This window comes from Carex rostrata, chromosome 6 (assembly GCF_964058835.1).
Source record: "Carex rostrata chromosome 6, lpCarRost1.2, whole genome shotgun sequence".
NCBI classification, from domain to species: domain Eukaryota; kingdom Viridiplantae; phylum Streptophyta; class Magnoliopsida; order Poales; family Cyperaceae; genus Carex; species Carex rostrata.
Genome location: NC_135923.1, coordinates 747,036 through 766,655, shown reverse-complemented (window position 1 = coordinate 766,655; position 19,620 = coordinate 747,036). Strand labels below are relative to the sequence as shown.

Below are 19,620 nucleotides of genomic sequence, written 5' to 3'. Positions count from 1 at the left end.
GTGATTACAACAGTTCCTAACAAACTGTCCACGAAATTAAAACACAGTACAAAAGCATGCAAAGCTAACGTTTAAAACAATCAAATTAAAATTGCAATGTGTTAAAACAACAATTCGTTAATTAATGGCAAATTAATAAATTACCGTTATTAGCGGACGGTTAAACCCAGTTAAACCAGTTCAGAGACGGGCTCAGATTTAATGGTTCGGGGTACAGGAACATTTCTCTAAAATAAATATACACATCCATAATACGGATGATATGTAATATGAATATTTCCATAACCTCACTTTTCTCACAATATAAATTTTAGAAAGCAGTTAAGCCAGGCTGAGGCAAGGGGTGTTCTTGAAGGATACAGGCAGTTGATACAAAGGGCAAATTAAATGGGGAAGGCATAGTATTCTCAGATTCACAGGAAACCGTTTCTGCGTTGCAGAAATGGCTACCAAAAATCAATGACTGGAGGTCCTATGACTATGAGGATATATTGGCTGCCTGGAAAATACAATCAAGGGAGACTAACAACCTCAAAACGATGTACTGCAGTAGGGAACACCCAAAACTTCAAATAGCACATAGGTAGGTTAGCTCAGCAGGGAAAATTGTATGGGTGGGAAACCGGGGGGAGCAGTGAACCGGTTTTTGATTTGCAGGAGTTGAGTTGAGCGATGAGAGGCCAAGTCAAGCACTTCTCTTAGAACCTGATAGCATGACAGCAGTTAAGTACTATTTATGTCGCAGCATAATATTAAAGCGATGGTTCCATGAGCATAATAAAGCTAAAGCTATTTGTTGTTCGCACAAATTATTATTTTTTTATTTATTTAACAAAAAATATAAATTGGAAACAATTCAAGTTTATCCATCAAACTCACAAATGATGATAGCACTCTATGCCAACCTTTTGCACGCCTAATAAATTCATGCTGACTTCACCAACAAGTAACATTTAAAGAAGGAAATGAGAGCTCAGTTTTGGTATTTGCATTTACACAAAACTAAAAAATAAATCAACACACAAGTATCTAAAATCTTTAACTAACATTCATGGTTAGAATTACCAAAATTTAAATCGGATTCCCAAAAATGATGCAATACTTGTACAAAAACATAAAACAAAAGAATATGCTAACAAAATAATCAAGGCTGTGAGAGCAGAGGCTGAGAGAGTATCCACCAATAGATTTACCATTCCTGTAAGAATATTTGCCTGAAATTAATAGAAAAAACAATTGTTACATAATGATAGGTAATACATGCACCATATTTAGATGAATGCAAATAAATTTTCATTAATGGATATTTGCAATAAAAAATAGTTGGCATATGCTGGTTTACCAGAAGAAAAGAACCAAGTAGGTTTTGGTTAAATGCATCTTCAAAAACTAAATTCCTCTCAGAATCAGCTAAGGTTAGAACAGAAAGCACCTACAAAGAATTGATACAAATTCAGGAAACAAAATAATATACAAATAAATTGCAATTAATTAAAGGTCAATTTGTACTATGAAGGATTGTGATTACAGAGTATGATAAATTTTCACCCAGATGTTTAATGAAGCCACAAGTAGGCCTCAACCTGACTCAATTTATGCCTAAGTCTGACTCAATTCCCCAATTATACCCACTTAAATTTATACTTTTTTCTGACATTGATTTTCCTATTTTTCTTAGAAAATTCAGTTCAATAAAAGCAGCATGAAAACAACTTATGTCTGTATTATTTGGATAATATATGTTAACAAATACATATATTGTTTTTGATGGCCTGTCAATATTTGTGGCATTTATTTATGAATGAGGATATTACACAATGGCTAGTGTTGTGGACTCATATCTTCATTTTTAAAGTTCAAACAGTCATTATGAACCGTTCAATATGATCTTCATATAAAAATGTACTTGTAGACCAAAATTTACATTTTTTAGAATATTTTTAGATAGGTAGACAATCACTTGATTTGAAAATTCTGGACCATCCAAAAACAGCTATTTTCTACCTATCTAAAAAAATTATAATTTTTTTTAAAATTTGCTCTTTAAGTACATTTTCATATGGAGATCATGTTTAACGATCCGGATTGACTGTTTGAACTTCAAAAATAGAGTTATGGACCCACAGCATGGGTCAATCTGTAATATCCATATGCATATTACCATAGCCTCACTCTCTATTTTATAATAACAGGTAGCTGGTAGGTGTTGTGGTTACTGTAAAATAAACAAAGTACCTGAAAATTCTGAGCAAGTACAATTGTGACATATGCCATGTTGCACTGCACAAAAATGTAGTAAGCAAACGACGTGATGATTAAAAGATAAAAAAACCTACCAATTAGAAAAGTAAATCAGATATAAAATGTACCATTCTTCGAGACACTTTTTGCACGTAGTTGTCAAGAACAATAGTTAAAATCCTGGGAAGCAATTTCAATAAAAAACAATGCATTATTAGATTATCTACAGAACCAAGATTTACATAAGAAAGTAAATAATGAATTAATAGCCAGCATAGCATTTTAACTGGTATGGTACTAGGGCTGTAAATGAGCCGAGTTTGAGCGAGTTACCCCCAACTCGAACTCAGCTTGTTTAATAAACGAGCGAGCCAACTCGAGTTGAGATGGTAATAACGAGTTGTAGAGCCAACTCGAACTCGGCTCGTTATCAACTCGAGTTGGCTCACAACTCGTTTAACCAGTGATAGTATTACAACACAAGTTCAAACTCAGCTCGTTATCAACTCGAGTTGGCTCACAACTCGTTTAACCAGTGATAGTATTACAACACAAGTTCAAATATATTTTGCACGAATCTCAAAGCACAAATAACAGTCTAGAGATTCGGGTTTGATTATTTTGGAATTTATTGTGACCAATAATTTGCAACTCGAGTTATAAATGAGCGAGTTGGGGCCAACTCGAACTCGGCTCATTTATTAAACGAGTTGGCCAACTTGAGTTGTAAATGAGCTGAGCTGTAAATGAGCCGAGTTAAACGAGCTATAAATGAGCGAGTTACGAGTTCGAGCTTTTTTGCCCAACCCTATATGGTACTAGTTCTAGAACTAGAAATTCAGGTTCTAATTCTCGAATAAAAAACAAATAGGTCCCTGATTTACACCATATTGGTACTCAAAACTTTCCAATGATACCAAATTGTTCCATGGATTTCCATTTGCAGAACATGAATCCTCGACTTTTGAGAAATATAAATTGCGTTTAGTCCCTGAACTTCTCTAAAAATAACCAAGGCTTTCTCAAAGAATTAATTTAGTTATTTTCATATAAGTTTAAGATTAAGTTAGTTCCTTTTTGAAAGTTCCAAGGACTGATATTTACAAGTTTAGGAGCCAATTTGATTTTTTTTAAGTTCCTTTTTGAAAGGTTAAGGGCCAATTTGATGCAAATGAAATTTCAAGCACTAAGTTATTATTTCCTTTTGGGAAGTTCACCGAGCAAAATCTGAATTTCCATTCCAGAAAGGGAATATTCAGGTTTAAGTCCATACACTTTTCTGAAAATGCCAAAGTGATCCTTGAACTTTTGTTTGTTATCAAATAGTCCTTTGAACTTTCTTATAAAGAAATCAAGTTGGTCCCTTAAAATTCAGTTACACAAGAATCGGTTCTTGAATTAACAAAAAAAAATTGGTTACTTCTACAACTTTTTTTGAAATAACCAAGTTAGCCCTTCTTTCTCAAAAGGACCAACTTGGTTTTTTCTTAAAAGCTGAAGGACAGGTTTGGTAAAAATAAAGTTGAGGGACCAACTTTGTTCTTTTTCGGAAGTTTACAAGCCAACTTGGTTTCTATTGAAAAGTTCAATAATTCAACTTGGAGCAAATAAAACTTTTAAGGACTGCATTGTTATTTTCAGAAAAGTTCAAGGACCCACACCAGAATTTTCATTCCAGAAAAGAAAACCTCAACTAGCCTCAATTGACCCTAAATCCTAAAAACCATGTTTTCTTGGTGAAAATCTTATTCATGTTTGGTTGTTTGAGTGGAGAATATGGACGATAAGATGTGATGTTTGAATAATAATCTGAAAGGTGCACAAAAAAACAAAGTTCCCTTAAATGTTAAGTTGAATAATTGACTTGTTAACTAGTTAAGTATTAACATCAAGACTTAATCCACACTTATGTTCCAACAAACGTGATTATTATGCAACTATCCATTGATATTAACATACATAAAAGCGTCAATTTAAACAGATAGTGTGTGGTCCTATATGACCGCAGCAGAGCAACTGAAAAGAAAAGGAACAGTAAAAACATTTAAAACAAGAGAAAAATTGAAATTTTAAAAAAAGAAAAACTACTAACCAGAAAATTGCACAGAGGGCCCATATTTTTATTTTTGGAAACTGGGAACCAACATCTTTGCCTGAAGAATTAACTCTAAATAGCAACTTATGGCCAAAATATACACTAATCAGATACATGCCCCAGTATCCTGGAAAAATGAGAGATACATAAGAACTCTTGCCAAAATGAAAGCAAAATAGCCATGCAAGCCTAGTGTGTTTGCCTTGGTAAAATGTACAAAAGTGTAAAACAATTTTGTCCCTATACTGGCACACAAGTACATTACTGAAACTTATTTCTTATTTTTCCAGAATCTTATTAAATGCAGGTTCCAAATATACAGTCAAAGAAACACAATAACTAGCCCTAGAGCATGCATGGAACATAGCAACACTTGAACCACTAACAGATGATAAAAGGAATGTATATAATAACATATGGAGCATTATCTGTAAACTTTTACCAAATATGCTGAAAATGCCCTCTTTGTTTTTGCTTATTAGATTTGCTGTCCTTTCACTAGAAGTTAAATACTCACTTAACCCAAATGTCAGAGCCATCTGATATCCTGACAGGAAACAAAAAAAATACACAAACAAAGAAAATATATTGCCACTTAAATAAATCTGTTCGATATTACCTTCGTCAAAGAGAAAAAGAAAAACAGTAATTTCCAACTTATAAATTTTCTTTGACTTGTTTTGTAATTATTTTTCTTAGGATTACATGGAGCATTTTGAGGTTTTGTAGGGGTAGCACCAATACTTTACAGTTTTGTGAATGAATGAAAATACAAATTTACATACCTGAAAGGATTAGAAATCCAAAAAACCCACAATATCTGGGGTGAATTTGAACGAAGGAGGTTAGAATAGAAACAGCTGCGAGCGTGAAAAAGAAGTTCCAGTGGACTCCATACTCCCCCACATGTACCTACAGCCCTCATTAGAAACATATCAACTGTTATTTCTAAATTATCATACTGTATCAATATGGTAGAGCTTTTGCAAATAAAAATAAACTTATTTGAAAAAAAAAACACCAAGGTCTCATATATTAACAACTCATACCGGATGCTACACTCTTTTGTTTGAAATATTTGCAAGCAACACCCTTTTTTTGTTCATGAGTCCAAATGAGCTAATATCATTAAATGGAGGTCTCATATATTAACAATTCATACCAGATGCTACACTCTTTTGTTTGAAATATTTGCAAGCAACACTCTTTTTTGGTTCATGAGTCCATATGAGCTAATATCATTAAATGGTTGGACGTTACCCCAACCATTACAAATGATATATTAAGACCAAAGAAGTGCTGGATGTTATTTCCATATATAGAGTATATATATTTTTTTTTTGAATCAGATCCTTTCAATGTGTAGCTTACAAAATATCCTAACATGTATGAGCAAAGTAGAATTCTGTAGAGTCAAGGCATTAAAAGAAAAAAGTAAAAAAAATACAAGATACCTGATAATCTACTCCTGTTGTCGAAATAAGGCGACCAAAGCCTAGTAGTATCAAGGGGCTTATAGATTGTAAGGATTTTTTTAGGTTTCTACATGACAATAGAAACATAAATATAATTACTAAAACCAAATAAAATAAATAAATAAAACAAGAAAAACTTGAGATGAGTGTGTTAAAAGGGCATATTCCAACAGGTAAATAAAATAATAACTGAGTAAAAAGGTTATGGTACGGCACTTATTTGGTACTGATATGGTACAACCAATTCATCCCGGTTAAACTTTCCTTCCTCCATAAATATACTTAACTGATTATTGCATTGCCTAAAAATGAACAAAAGTTTAGATTAATAGAACATTGGCAAAGAAAGAAAAGGTGAACGAAGACTCACAAAGATTTAAAATCTCGAGCTTGTTTAGACACCAATGCATTTGCCACCACAAAAGATCCAACTCCAAGATCCATCTGCGATCAGATACAAGTTATACTGCTGCAAATCAGTCAATAACTAATGTATTTGCAGATATATCAAATATTTCACAAGTTTGCTCTTAAGATCTACCAACTTTTAGGTATTTTAAACCAACATCCAATCTCTACAACCAAGCAAGTGAACAAATGACTAAATTATACCTAGCTTTTAGGATTAACTCTATCAAACTATTGTAAGAATTTACAATAGTTTACAAAATTCATTTTCAAGTACCACATGAGTTTGATACTTGAAAAGGAAAATACAATATAATAGAGTAATTTTAATAGATCAATCTTTAAAAGTAAAGCAAGAGAAAGCGTGGTGCACAAAATAACTAAAAATATTTTTTGAAGAATACAGAAACTAACCAGACTGGTGCCATAAGTTTCAGTCTTGGCATAACGCCGAGGGAAGATCTTAAAATCTACAGCCAATATGCACAAGCATGTTACTACTACCTATATTGCAAGCAAAAAATAAAAATAGGTGGCTGAAAAACATCAGTACTTCATCCTGTGAAAAGATGAAAAAAAAAAATCTCAAATTACAGCTCCTTATACTTGCAACAAAGGATAAGAATACCAGATTGCAGTATCCTACTGAACTGATATATTATTGGTGCTTTATTTTATAATATTATGTTTGGTTTGGTAGAGGAGCAAAGCGGAGGGCTTAAGGTATAATTCTTATCATCACTCTCACATGGGATAAGAGTTATCTTCTCATCTCTACTTTATTCCTCTACCAAAAGGAAGCAGGGTCCGATGCCCAGTTGGAACCATCCGATTAGCTCCAAGTTTCATGAACACTTGATCCGCACGAATCTAAGCAGTGCGCACAAATCTTGGAGCGAATCGGACGGTTCCAATCGGGCATCGGACCCCCCCCCCCCCCGCGCTTCACTACCAAACATGGCCCAATTGAGGGTGGCAAAAATAATAGGTGGGGTTATGGATGCTACCTTGAATAGTAAAATTGAGATGCTAACATTTAAAGCCTAATTGTTAGACATTGAGGGTATATTCCATATGTGGCATTTGGTACCACGGTACAGAAAAAAAAAATTGAATTCTGCTTAGTACTTACCACAGATACTCGGTACGATGTTATAATATTCCTGACGGAAGAAAAATGGCTCTTTCCCACTTTTGAATACAATTCAGAACTAAAGAAAGAAAACATGTTAACTAAATTAAACTTGATGACTTTAAATGCTTAAAGTGTAGTTCTAGAAAAAAGAAGAAGAAAAAAAAACTACCTTTTAAATGTCATTCTGAACAAAACCACAAGTATAACAAAAATTGCAAACTGATAACACCATTCGGAGAGTACCTTAAGATAAAAGAACCAAAGGTAAGTTGAATTCATACCGTGATCATGCTCAATACCAAAATTTGACAAGAGCAGTCTGATTTTACGATGAACATTTGCACTTGAACCAACTGGTTCAATCAACACCAGCATTATTGCACATAATTTAAAAGCTGCTGATCTTCTTTGGTTGTACCAGCCCTTTTCAATTTTGGGTGTTGATTCATTTGAACTGTTACATTAGTTAATTTGTATTAATTGATGCAGTTGGGCTGATTGGAGTGAAATAGTTCAAGGACCAAAATCAGTCTTGCCTCGGTTTTTATCATTCTAAATCCAGTACATTTATTTCAAGTGTCTAAAAAAATTTGGTCCCTACAGATAGTAATACCAGCACCAACTGATTCAATAGTGCTAGGCTGTTGGTTTGTGTTGTTGTTTTTCTTTGCTCTTTGTTTTACATTACTTAAGTATGACAGATGAAACTTACAAACTTCAAAACATAGAAAAATAACATCTTTAAGAATATTAAAAATAGAAATGCTATCAGGTGTGTAGGGGAAACAAATTACCGTGAAAAACAAGAGAATTGGCAAGATAACAAAGACGTAGTCCAAAACCAGGGCAATTAAATGAGAACCCAAACCTTTAGGAGATGGTTTCACATTTTTACCCTTCTTAACCAAGTTTTCCTGTGCATTATCTGAAAAAAATGCAATGCAACCAAACAAGCAAATCTAGTAAACAATTGACCTAAATACAAACCTTTGACACAGGCACACTGTAACAGTAAAAAAAAGGCAACCATTTTATACAAGATTTAGGACTCTTAAATATAAAAAAAGCAACAAAACTAGGAATTATTGTAATTATTCAAATTGGCACAAGGGTAGATAAATTGTGTCATCTCAATCATCTATGTAACAAAAAAAGGGCACAAATTTGCATATACCATTTAGCCAGCATGAGCTGATCCATTTCCTCAGCACAACCAAACCCTGAAAAAACCGAGTAATAATTTTACTCCAAGCTGACTAAGTAATTCTGAAAAAGGACTTTTGGCCATATAGTGCTACAATGTCACCAGGTCAATATGCAAGAGAAAGGTTTAGTCCTTAGCCAAACACGGGCAAAAACTTTACCTAATTGCCAACAATTGTAACATTTCTCACCATTCCACTAATATTTCTGTCAAGCATGTAAACTCGACTAATAATGTGAGGTCACATGTACAATAAAGTAAAATGTTGCGGTGTAAAATGCATAAAATAGAGTGAAAGAAAAGTAGAAAAGAGGAAGGAGTACAGGAACGATGGTGGAGAGAGCAGCGATCTCTAGCATAGAAGAGCCCGTGAGATTGCTGACGAATCTGTAGTGAGAAAAATGAGATAGGAATTGTAGAATTGAAGGAATGGTATAGAATTCGAAAAAGGAGGAGAAGAATTACTCTTCTTTGAGGCGCTTATTCGGATTGAGATCCATTGGAGCAGTGAGCTTCCAGGGAGACGGAAGGAAGGAGAGGATCATATAGATAGTCATATTCATATGGAAAAAGGTATAGTAGCCTAATAGTCTAAGAGATAAATAGATTTGAAATATCTAAGATTGGTTGTATCACAAATCCATTGTCGTCTAGTCCGGTTAGGATATCTGGCTTTCACCCAGACGACCCGGGTTCAAATCCCGGCAATGGAACTTTTTAAATTTTCTTTAATATTTCCCCTTGCTTCTCAGTTTCAGACAAGCTGATGCAGCCGTGTAGCGGTGTAGGCATCACAAGGTCAGTAATCGTTAGAAAGTTTTGGACGGCCAAAGAAGGAAAAAGAAAAATTAAAATATGTTTTTTCTTCGCATTTTATTTTAGTCGAATTGTCGAATGAACAAATTTACTTTTCTAGGCATACGATAAGTATTACAAATTTACTTCCGAAATTTTTATAAATACCCAAAAAAAAAATACCAAATTACGAAATATATCCAGTTTCTGAATGAATTTCACCTTTCTGGTTACTAAATAACCGAATATTGATCTTCTTTTCAGTTACCTAATTCCCGGATATGAAAAAAATGTCCAGTTACTTAGGGTGTGCTCCAGTATCGGAGTGAAAATCTCATTAAAGCGAAGGGAAGGAAGGAGATGACGAGGGTAGCCTACCCTCAGAACAGTAAAATCTACACTCTGATTTGGGGGTGACAGATTTCGCCAAAATCTGCCTTGTGTCTCCCCTCCGAACAGTGCGCGCTCCCTCTCCGATTCTCCTCTTCTGGAGTAGGTAAGTTGATCTGGGCTGACCAGATTTCAGAAGTTTTCCCCTCGGCACAGGAAATTTGTCGTTCCTTCCCTCCGCCTCCCTTCATCTGGAGCATGCCCTTAGTAACCGGAAAGTTGGAGAGTGTTCGGTTATTAAGTAACTGGTTCCAGGTCTGATTATTTAATTTCCGCAAAGGTTTTTTTTTTTTTTTTAACTTCATTGGTTTAGGCAGAGTTGTTTGGCTTCTTCTTGTTTTTTTTTTTACAAAACAAAAAAATTTAAATTTTTTTATTGAAATATTATAAATGTTGAATATATTTCTGATATCTCCATATTATATCTAAATTACAGCCCTGATTTACACTAAAACCTGTGCTTTAAAGCCTATAAATGTGGACTTTTTACTTATATTTCGATGAAATGTGGTACTGCTATGCTTTGTTTGGTATTTTGCAGGAAAAAGGGCGAAAAACTGGATTTCACAATTTTTCATACGGCCCGTATGACATTCCCTACGGGCCGTACAAGATCTGCCCAACCACACAGAAGGTTTCCACAACAGAGGCACAAAGTCTCAAAGACAAAGCACAGGCATACGACCCGTACGGGGTCCCCTACGGGCCGTAGGACGCTAATTCAAAAAATCCAGCTGGAATATGAAATGAGCATAATTTAAGGAGGCCGAAAAGGAAGCCTCTGGGGGCGTGATCTGAGGCATTAAATCAGATATTCCACACCAAAAAAAGGGGGATTCACCACTGGAACTTGGACAAGCTTTCTTGGAGCAAAAGACAAGAGGAGGAGAAGATGAAGAGAAGTGAAAAACGCGAGTTTGCAACGGATCTTCGGATTTTCCACTGTTTTGTCATGAACTCTTTTATTTCCTGTTATTTGTGTTATCTTGTGAACATGAGTAGCTAATTTACTTTGTTTCTAGGGTTAAGATGTAGTTTCTAGTTTGGTTTTGTTTGAATGCTATTTGGATTTTGTGTTGAATGCTTTGTTTTTACCTTGTTGAGTAGTATTTTGATTGCTTTATTTGTGCTTGCTTGAATTGATTAGTCATCCCGTTAGATGAATGCGCACATCTAAGTGTTAGGAGCCAAGTCTATGGCATTTAATCCAACCGAATAAAGTATATGAAGTAGGGTGAAACCAAGGAGTACCCGAAAGGTGAAACTTTCCTTGAGGCGAAAGTCCTTGGATACTTTTAGTAAACCAACAAGTAACTTGGATAAATTAGGCCAAAATGCGAAAGTTGAGGTTTAACGCATCTAAGAGGGAAGTATTTGAGTCCGGTAATCGGGTACTAGGCCAAAATGTGAAAGTTGAGGTTAGATATCTAGATCTGGTCGATAGAAACCCTAAACATTAGCATCAACACAGAAAACAGTAGCTGCAGCATTAACTCGGGGTCCCCTACGGACCGTACGGGAATCCGTACGGGCCGTATGCCTCGGGGCTGAATAGAAATGAAATCTGAACCCTGGAAACGCTTTTTTATCAATTGAAAACAACTTTAATTCTCTTTATTGTCTTTTAAACTTGTCATAAATCATTAGAATTGTTAGAATCAAACCAAATCAATTTCTCTCACTTCTAGAATCTCAAGTGATTTTAGGATAAGTCCGGTCATTTTCTTCCGTTCCTGTGGATCGATACCTGAGCATACTCATCGATAGGATAGTACACTTGCTATCTGATTTGACAGAGTATAACAAAGGTTTAAAAGGTATAGCTTGCTATACCGAAACTTTGTAGCATATATTATGTGCGAACAATTTCTTTGAAAATAGATGAAATACAATATAATTTGATTTATTAGAAAGACTGCAATAAATAATTCGGATCAACATTTTTCATACAGGATTTTTCGCAGCTGTAAGAAAAATTAATATATTTCTGTATGTGTTATTGGAAAAAAATACTTAGATTCTGAGTTATTAATTTCGGTTCAAAAGTCACTTCTAGGTAAATACAAAAAATATGTGTTATCCTTCTAGTACATTTAATTTCTAAAAAGTTGTATCTATTTTTGAAAAAAAAACTTTAAGTTATTTAATGATTGATATTCAAAAAGAATTCTCAAAATAGATACAACTTTTTAGAAATTAAATGTACCAGAAGGATCACAATATTTTTTGTATTACCTAGAAGTGACTTTTGAACCGCGATTAATAACTCAGAATCTAAGCATTTTTATTTTTTTCCAATAACACATAAAAATATATTAATTTTTCTTACAGCTGCGAAAAATCCGGCCTAAAATATGTTGATCCGGATTATTTGTTGTAATCTTTCTAATAAATCAAATTATATTGTATTCCATCTATTTTTAAAGAAATATATTCAGCATTTCTAATATTTCAATACAAAAAATAAAATAAAAATTAATTTTTTTTGTTTTGTAAAAAAAAAAAAAGCAAGCCAAACAAACATCGCTTTCTCTCTCTCCCTCTACCTAAACCGATGAAGTTATAAAAAAAAAAGCACCTTTCTGGGAACGGAACCGGTTACTTAATAACCAGACACTCTCCAACTTTTCGGTTACTAAGTAACTGGACATTTTTCCCATATCCGGGAATTAGGTAACCAAAAAGAAGATCAATATCTGGTTATTTAGTAATCGGAAGGGGTATTTTTCGAAATCCATTCAAAAACCGGATAGATTTCGTAATTTGATATTTTTTTTGAGTATTTATAAAAATTTCGGTAAGCACGCGTTACTCGTGAGATAGCAACTCAAATATCTTTATTCTTCTTTTTAATTACTTTAAAAAAATAAAATTTAAATATCTAAACACAATTGTTAGATATGATCTACTTCACTTTTGTCTATGCATATATAAAAAGTTGCATCTTTTTAAAGTTTTTAACTTAATTTCGTTGTTGTCACGAACTTATATAAATTAGCTTATTTAGAGAATTGTTGGATATTAGCCTTTTAAGTTCTCGTGCTTGTTAAGACAAAATTGAAACAACTTAGATCAAATTCTACCAATTTTATTTTGTTATTTGAGTTTGCGAAAACTTTTATTCAAAATTTAAAATTTAGAGGCATTAAACTTGTCGTTATTTATTACTAGAGTTGTGTTGTCTAGCTTCACCTCGAAAAATAATTATTTATTCAAAAAATTTCTAAAGAAGAAGAATTTTTTTGACAAAAAGAAGCTTAACATTTGATTTCTTGCGCAAAATTGATACCGACTTTAGCGTAATTATTGCACCAGAGAGACATATTTTTTTTTTTGAAATAACTGATAGTGGCTATCAGTATAATTACATTGGTCCCTGTTACATCTGTACACTACCGAAAAATCAGAGAAACCAAAGTAAAAACATCAGTTTTGGAGTAAACAACAGAAAAAAAAAAAACTACTCAAACATATTGCATCCATAATTTTGCTGTCTTCACTGCATGAGTTGCCAGTACTCCAGGATCCATATCAGCATCTTCAAAAATCTTTTTATTTCAGCCTCTCCAGAAAAACCAGCAAACTGCCAGAAAATATGATCCCCATTTGCTTCTTGATAACCTGTTCCGACGTGAATGCCAAGAAGCATCCACTGTTGTTTGTATTGTATCCCGACTGTTCAACATATTAACTCCTATCAATCGTTGCACTTTTATCCACACCCTTCTCGCATACATACATTGAAAGGATATGTGTAGGCCTATTTCTAGAGGGCATTGCTGACATTGGATACATCGCAATTCACACTGCATTCCTCGATAATTCATCACATCATGAGTTAGAAGTCTACCTTGGAGCAGTAAATACACGAATACTCGAACAGTAGGAGGAATTCTGATCCACCAAATGAAGCGATATGCCCATTTTGTTTTCCCTGCTGTTACCACCAAATTATAGTATGAATTGGCCGAGTATTCACCGTCATTAGTCCATAACCACAAAATTTTATCCTCTACCTGTCCTTCTACTGAATGAACCTGACACATACCCATGTTTACAGCCTTTTGCAAAGAGTATTTCCTTGATGAATGATCAGGGATATTTTGGGAAGCCAATGTTGGGTATGTCCATGAATCAAACCAATACGAAACGGCTGACCCTTGAGAAATATGCCACGTGATAGACCAATCAAACAGTGGCCTTATTTTCAATAGCTGCAACAAAAAAAAAGAACCTTGCCTCATCCAAATTTGATGTGATTGCGTAGCAGGAGCCAAATTGTACAGCTGTAGAGATGTTTGAGTCCACAATGAGTCAGAAATCCGGTATAATCGCCACCACCACCGCAGTAAAAGAGATTGGTTGCGAACAACAAGGTTTGCCCCTCCCATACCACCATACTCCTTTGGAAGACAAACACTCTCCCAATTAATTAATGATATGCCCCTTCGTTTTTCAGATTTCCCCCATAAGAAATCTCTACGAATTTTGTCAATCCTTTTGATTACCCACATCGGTAGAAGAAAGGATGACATAAAGTATATAGGTACCGAACTTAACACCGAATTCATCAATTGCAAACAACCCCCTCTTGAAATTAGTCTACCTTTCCAACCATCCAACTTGGATTCAATTTTCTCAATTAATGGCATAAACATATCCTTGGTAGGCTTTTTTAATGTCAAAGGTAAACCCAAATAATTAATTGGGAAGTCTGACAATGAGCAACCAAGCACAGCTGAAATAACAGGGATGTGATTATCCTCGATGTTTAGGGGTATCCAAGTACTTTTGTCAAAATTAATCTCAAGGCCAGAAACTGCACTGAATAATCTCATCCGGACCCGATGCCTTATTTTGGGCCGAATTTCTGACTGCCGCTTCAATTTCAATATGAGTGAAAGGTTCTTGAAGAGAAGTTAAATTTGGGTTTTCTGGATATAGTATTATAGTGTATTCGGATTAAAAGGCAGGACCGAATTAGCACCAGAGAGACATTTAATACGTATTTTCTTAATAGAACCACACATACTGTGGATCAATGACATAGCAATATAGCATGCGAGAAATTGAAGACTCTACCCTCTCTATGTATTTTCTTAATACGTATTTTCTGGATATAGTGTATTCTATAATGACAGATTGAAGCTGTCATATGTTACGAGCAATACTTGCTCACTGAAAGATTATAGAACTAAGGTTTTTTCATGACTTTGACAACATAAATTGTAAAATAACACAGTTTGATAAAAAAATAAAAAAAAAATCTAGCATTCGGGAAATATTGGACACAAGTATATATTATTTTTAAAACACTAAAAGCTAGTATAATACAATAAAACACAAAGAAGTTCCTGTAAAAAAAAATAAGAAAATTATATTACTTTATTCTTTGTATTTTAGATGAGTCAAGTTTACAATACTTGTGTCAGTACATTTAACGATAACGGCTTAATTGGATTACTCGACAACAAAATAAATTTTCAGCAAGAAGGGGGGATAAAAAGAAAAATTGTCAAGAATGGGATTCGAACCCATGCCCTTTCGGACCAGTACCTGAAACTGGCGCCTTAGACCAACTCGGCCATCTTGACTTATTCAAGCACAATGCGCAAAATATAGTATCATTCTTTTACCCCTGATCCGCCAGATATATTTATGAAGTCATCAATGAATGGGAAATCAGAATGCAGTCAAAAGTTGCTGCTCAAAATTTATTTTTAGACCTTATAAATTTATAATATTACCGGCCATTTTTATTAATACCCTTAAAAAAAAAAAATTTTAAAAATCTCTCCGATTTAATTTTTTTTTTAAATGCCCCGACCGCCTGGGCCTGGGGCAGCCCAAAACACCAAGCGGGGGGGGGGGGGGGTCTGCTTTTTTTTTTTTTTAGAGATCCTAGCATTTGATTTAAATAATTTTGTGAATAAAAAGTTTTCTTGTTGTGTATGCCAAAAAATAAGACATTTGATATATTTATGAAGTGATGTCGTAACTCTTTAAAACTTTGATTTTATTTGTCAGTTAGATATCACAAGTCTAAATGTAACAGTAATTAAGGATTTGACCTTTATTCAAAAAATTTCAAGCTCTGATAATTTGTTGATCTTCTTCTCTTTATTTATGGTACTAAAACAGTAGTTTAGAGCTACTAAAATATGTTCAAATCTCAAATTAGATCTCTGTCCATGCGCAAAGCACCCTAGATTGACCTCTGGTATGGTACCAAGTCCAAACTCCGCAGCCAAGCACTAGGCAAAGGCCACTGGTATAGTGCAATGCACTAAAAACATCAAATTTGACCTCTACTAGTAAATTAGCAAGTTTAAACTGATACATGAACCAAACTACAAAAGTGATTACACCAGCATGTAGAGCATTCAAAAATACACAAAATTGACACAAATTTCATTTTATTTGGATTTTTCTACAGTTAATTATGAATTTTCAAAGTTTAGTTTTCGAAAAAACTTTAAACAGCCATAACTTTGGCTACAAGAGTTGGATTCGCGCGTATGAGCACTTTCGGAAAGAGGATGACGAGACGGATCCATTTTTCCCCAGTGGGACACCAAGAATCTTCACATCGGAAGCATCAGAATTTCAAAAAAACGTCGTTTAGGGCCTCAAAAATCAAGTTTAAGTTTTTGTTCGACAGTAGGCATTAAAAAACAGCAATTTTCAAACCATTTTAATAAATAGTAAAAAAATTCAAAAAAATGTAAAATTTGGTTTTCAAGCACATTTTAATATAGATTAAACATCTAACGGTTTGGATCGGCTATTTGGACTTCAAAACTAGAGATATGAGCGCGAATTAAAACGCCCCGTTTAATTCATGAAGTTGCGTAGCCTTACTCTCCATGTATATATATGTATATATATGTATATATAATATAATACATGTATATACATGTATATACATGTATATTATATATAATATATGTATATGTATATATTTACATATACATATATACATATATTATAAAAAAAATTGTATATATGTATATGTATATGTGTATATGTGTATATGTGTATATGTTTATATGTGTATATGTCTATATGTGTGTATATGTGTATATGTGTATATGTATGTATATGTGTATATGTGTATATGTGTATATGTGTATATGTATATGTGTATATGTGTAGATATGTATATGTATATATGTGTTATATTTAGACTTGTGATATCCAACCGACAAATACTTAGCTATTCTAAATGACGTACAATTAATTATAATTAATTATACCAAGTATAACTAATTATAACCATTAGTTTTTGCTTTGTCATTTTTAACATGACAAATATAATTTAATTATAACACGTATAATTAATTATAACCATCTTAATATTAATTACAATCAATTTATAATTAATCAGTAAGATTCTCCGAATAGCTCCTATATGGTGTGACCCAATAGGATTTGTGTTATGTTGGTAAATAGAGTTAAAACTGTTTTAACTTCTATAATCATAGGAGGCATCTGGCAGTATACACTATGACCATCCAATTACACAGATGATGCTGTACTGTACAATATCACAATCCAGTAAACAATTTACTTGTGTCAGTTCTTCTGTCTTATAGCTATCAGATCAGTTTCAAGGTAGATGTGTGTCATCCTTGCTAACTGTATCTTTTCTTGATCTTGAGCAGATTATCAAATATAATTACTCTTTTAATTATATCGCATGCAGATAATCTAACTCTACCAAGGGGCCCAGTGATGCTATAGCTCGTATAGAGATACGAGGGACAAATAGTATTCTTGGCAAACTATCACTTCCTCAGCTAAGCTATACATATGGAAATGCTACCGTTATGACTGCTTTTTACGGACAGCGTTAGATAACACTCACACATACATATTTCTTAGTGGGAACGATAAATACCTCATACTGTAGAACTTGACACTGAATGAAAACATTAATGACACGAACACAATTCTATTTAATGTTTCATTCGGGGTCTGTCAAATACCATGTTCCTAGAACATGTATCTATGTAATTAAAATGACATCTCGTGTCAGGTGGTTTGTAAAACTTAACCATCTTTTAATCCACATACTAACCTTGTAGTGATAATTAGTATTCCTGCTAATTACCTTGGTCAGTGACCTTTTAAGAGTATATATCATCTATATTATGGAGTTTCACAATTTCAGTCATGAACTCGAAATGATCCATAAATGCAATAATACTCAAGGCAACAAAATGATATACATTCAATTCATAAACAAAGCTTTATGATAATTTATCGTATTATTGACTTCTAGATTATTACAAACTAACAAGTTAGAGGTAGTTTGCTGCCAATGCTGATGTGGCGGGTAGGGGATGGTAGAAGCTGTAAAGCCATGGTACAGCCGTGGTTCATGGGCGTTGTGGAGTGCCAAGTTCAGAACTCCGAGCATAAAAAGTTATATGTTAGAGATCTGGTGGATGGAGATACATGTGCATGGGATGCAAGCCTTTTAATTCAATTGTATGGGCATGTGAATTGTATGAGTATTATGGGGAATGTGTGGCCTCCTTCAGATGAAGCAGAGGCTTATACTCTTATTTTCTCGGCATCTTCAAGTGGTAAATTCTCTGTTAAGCACACTTACAAGGAGATAACACAAGAGAATCATGGGCAACAGGGAAGTGTGGTTTGGAAACTCATTTGGAGGAAGGGACAGATATTGCCAAGGATTCAGGTTTTTCTTTGGAAACTGTTGCATGGGGCGTTACCATTAGCCAAAATCATAGCAGCAAGAACGTCAAGAGGAGATCCATGTTGTGCCGTATGTAATCAAGAGGAAGAGGACATTTTACACATGTTGTTTCACTGCCCGTTTGCGCGAGCTTGTTGGCTGATGGGTCCGCTTGCTCTACGTACTGATGGGTTGCCACGAGATTTATCCGTTATTTTGGATAACATCTTTAAGCAATCTTCATAGGATGTGTGGACAGATTTGGCTAACTCGGCATGGGCTATATGGAGATGCAGGAACGAAAAAACATACAGCGGCAAGGTTCCTACCTTTGAAAGGTTCTTAGCTATTCTTAATTTGGTAAACACCGAAACTAGAATAGCTGCTGCGGCCAATAAAATAAAAGGTGGTCAAGTGCATGATAGCATTGCAGAAAATTCACTTTATAGCTGCAAAGTGGATAGGTCCTGGAAGCCTCCGTGGATAGGTGGCTTAGGGTTTGTGGTGGAGGAAGGAGAGTTGTTGAAGGGGTATAGAGCTGCACCGTGTGTAGTTTGCTCTCCTATGCAATCTGAAGCGGTGGCTTTGAGTGAGGCAATAAAGTTTGTGAGGAACCTTAACTTGCCCGTCTTGTATTTTCTATACAGATAATCAAGAACTAGCTAAAGTTTGCATGGACTTGCACCCGCCTCTTAAAGCCGACTGGAGGGCTTATAGGGAGATAAACGAAATTTGGAGGTTGCTCAAAGAAAACGAATATGTGTTGAGGTACATTCCAAGAAGCCAGAATGGTGTGGCGGATCATCTAGCAAAAGAAGGAAGCATATTGTTGGAAGGTTTCACTGGATATTTGTATCCTACCTTCAAATTCTAACAAGTGTTGTAATAGGCATTGAGGGCTCTACGAAATCTGTTGTAAAATGCAATTGATGTAAACATTGATAGGTGTTTAAATGAAAGCTTAAGGGCATGCTTGTTTGCAAAAAAAAAAAAAAATACTTAAGTGTAGAGCAAGAAATTTACTCCACAACCAAACATGGCCTTATTTTATTACTGTTGAAACTTCATAGAGGTACAATCTCAGGCTAAAAAAAATGTAAAAGACAGGAATTTTTGTACAGAAAGTACAACTCAGTAATGAAAGCATACAAGGAACATGTAATAAGAGAAAGG

The 19,620-nt window shown here is 34.3% G+C and overlaps 1 protein-coding gene and 2 non-coding genes across 3 annotated transcripts; 1 reads left to right on the top strand and 2 right to left on the bottom strand.

The window, feature by feature from the left end:
* Positions 1–994: 994 nt before the first annotated feature.
* LOC144555669 (transferases, transferring acyl groups) lies at positions 995–9,099 on the bottom strand. The gene is made up of 16 exons (XM_078304072.1): positions 9,024–9,099; positions 8,882–8,945; positions 8,529–8,574; positions 8,149–8,279; positions 7,524–7,597; positions 7,352–7,430; positions 6,634–6,723; positions 6,182–6,255; positions 5,791–5,878; positions 5,122–5,248; positions 4,779–4,883; positions 4,334–4,463; positions 2,370–2,421; positions 2,236–2,280; positions 1,343–1,432; positions 995–1,214 (listed from the first exon to the last, which is right to left on the bottom strand). The coding sequence occupies exons 1-16, from the start codon at positions 9,056–9,058 to the stop codon at positions 1,062–1,064; spliced, it is 1,383 nt and encodes a 460-aa protein (XP_078160198.1). The 5' UTR covers positions 9,059–9,099; the 3' UTR covers positions 995–1,061.
* A 98-nt stretch (positions 9,100–9,197) lies between these two features.
* On the top strand, positions 9,198–9,271 carry TRNAE-UUC (transfer RNA glutamic acid (anticodon UUC)). The gene has a single exon. It is a non-coding gene; the product is annotated as a tRNA-Glu (tRNA).
* Positions 9,272–15,256: 5,985 nt separating this feature from the next.
* TRNAL-CAG (transfer RNA leucine (anticodon CAG)) lies at positions 15,257–15,337 on the bottom strand. Its single transcript has one exon. It is a non-coding gene; the product is annotated as a tRNA-Leu (tRNA).
* Positions 15,338–19,620: the final 4,283 nt, after the last annotated feature.

Bases quoted from the DNA above. Each gene is read 5' to 3' on its own strand.
- LOC144555669 (XM_078304072.1), bottom strand. From the start codon at position 9,058: ATGGATCTCAATCCGAATAAGCGCCTCAAAGAAGA. The intron at 7,431-7,523 runs GTAGTTTTTTTT...TTCTTTCTTTAG, and splicing joins TTCAGAATGACATTTAAAAG to TTCTGAATTGTATTCAAAAG. The intron at 6,724-7,351 runs GTAAGTACTAAG...CTTGCAATATAG, and splicing joins CATCGTACCGAGTATCTGTG to GTAGTAGTAACATGCTTGTG.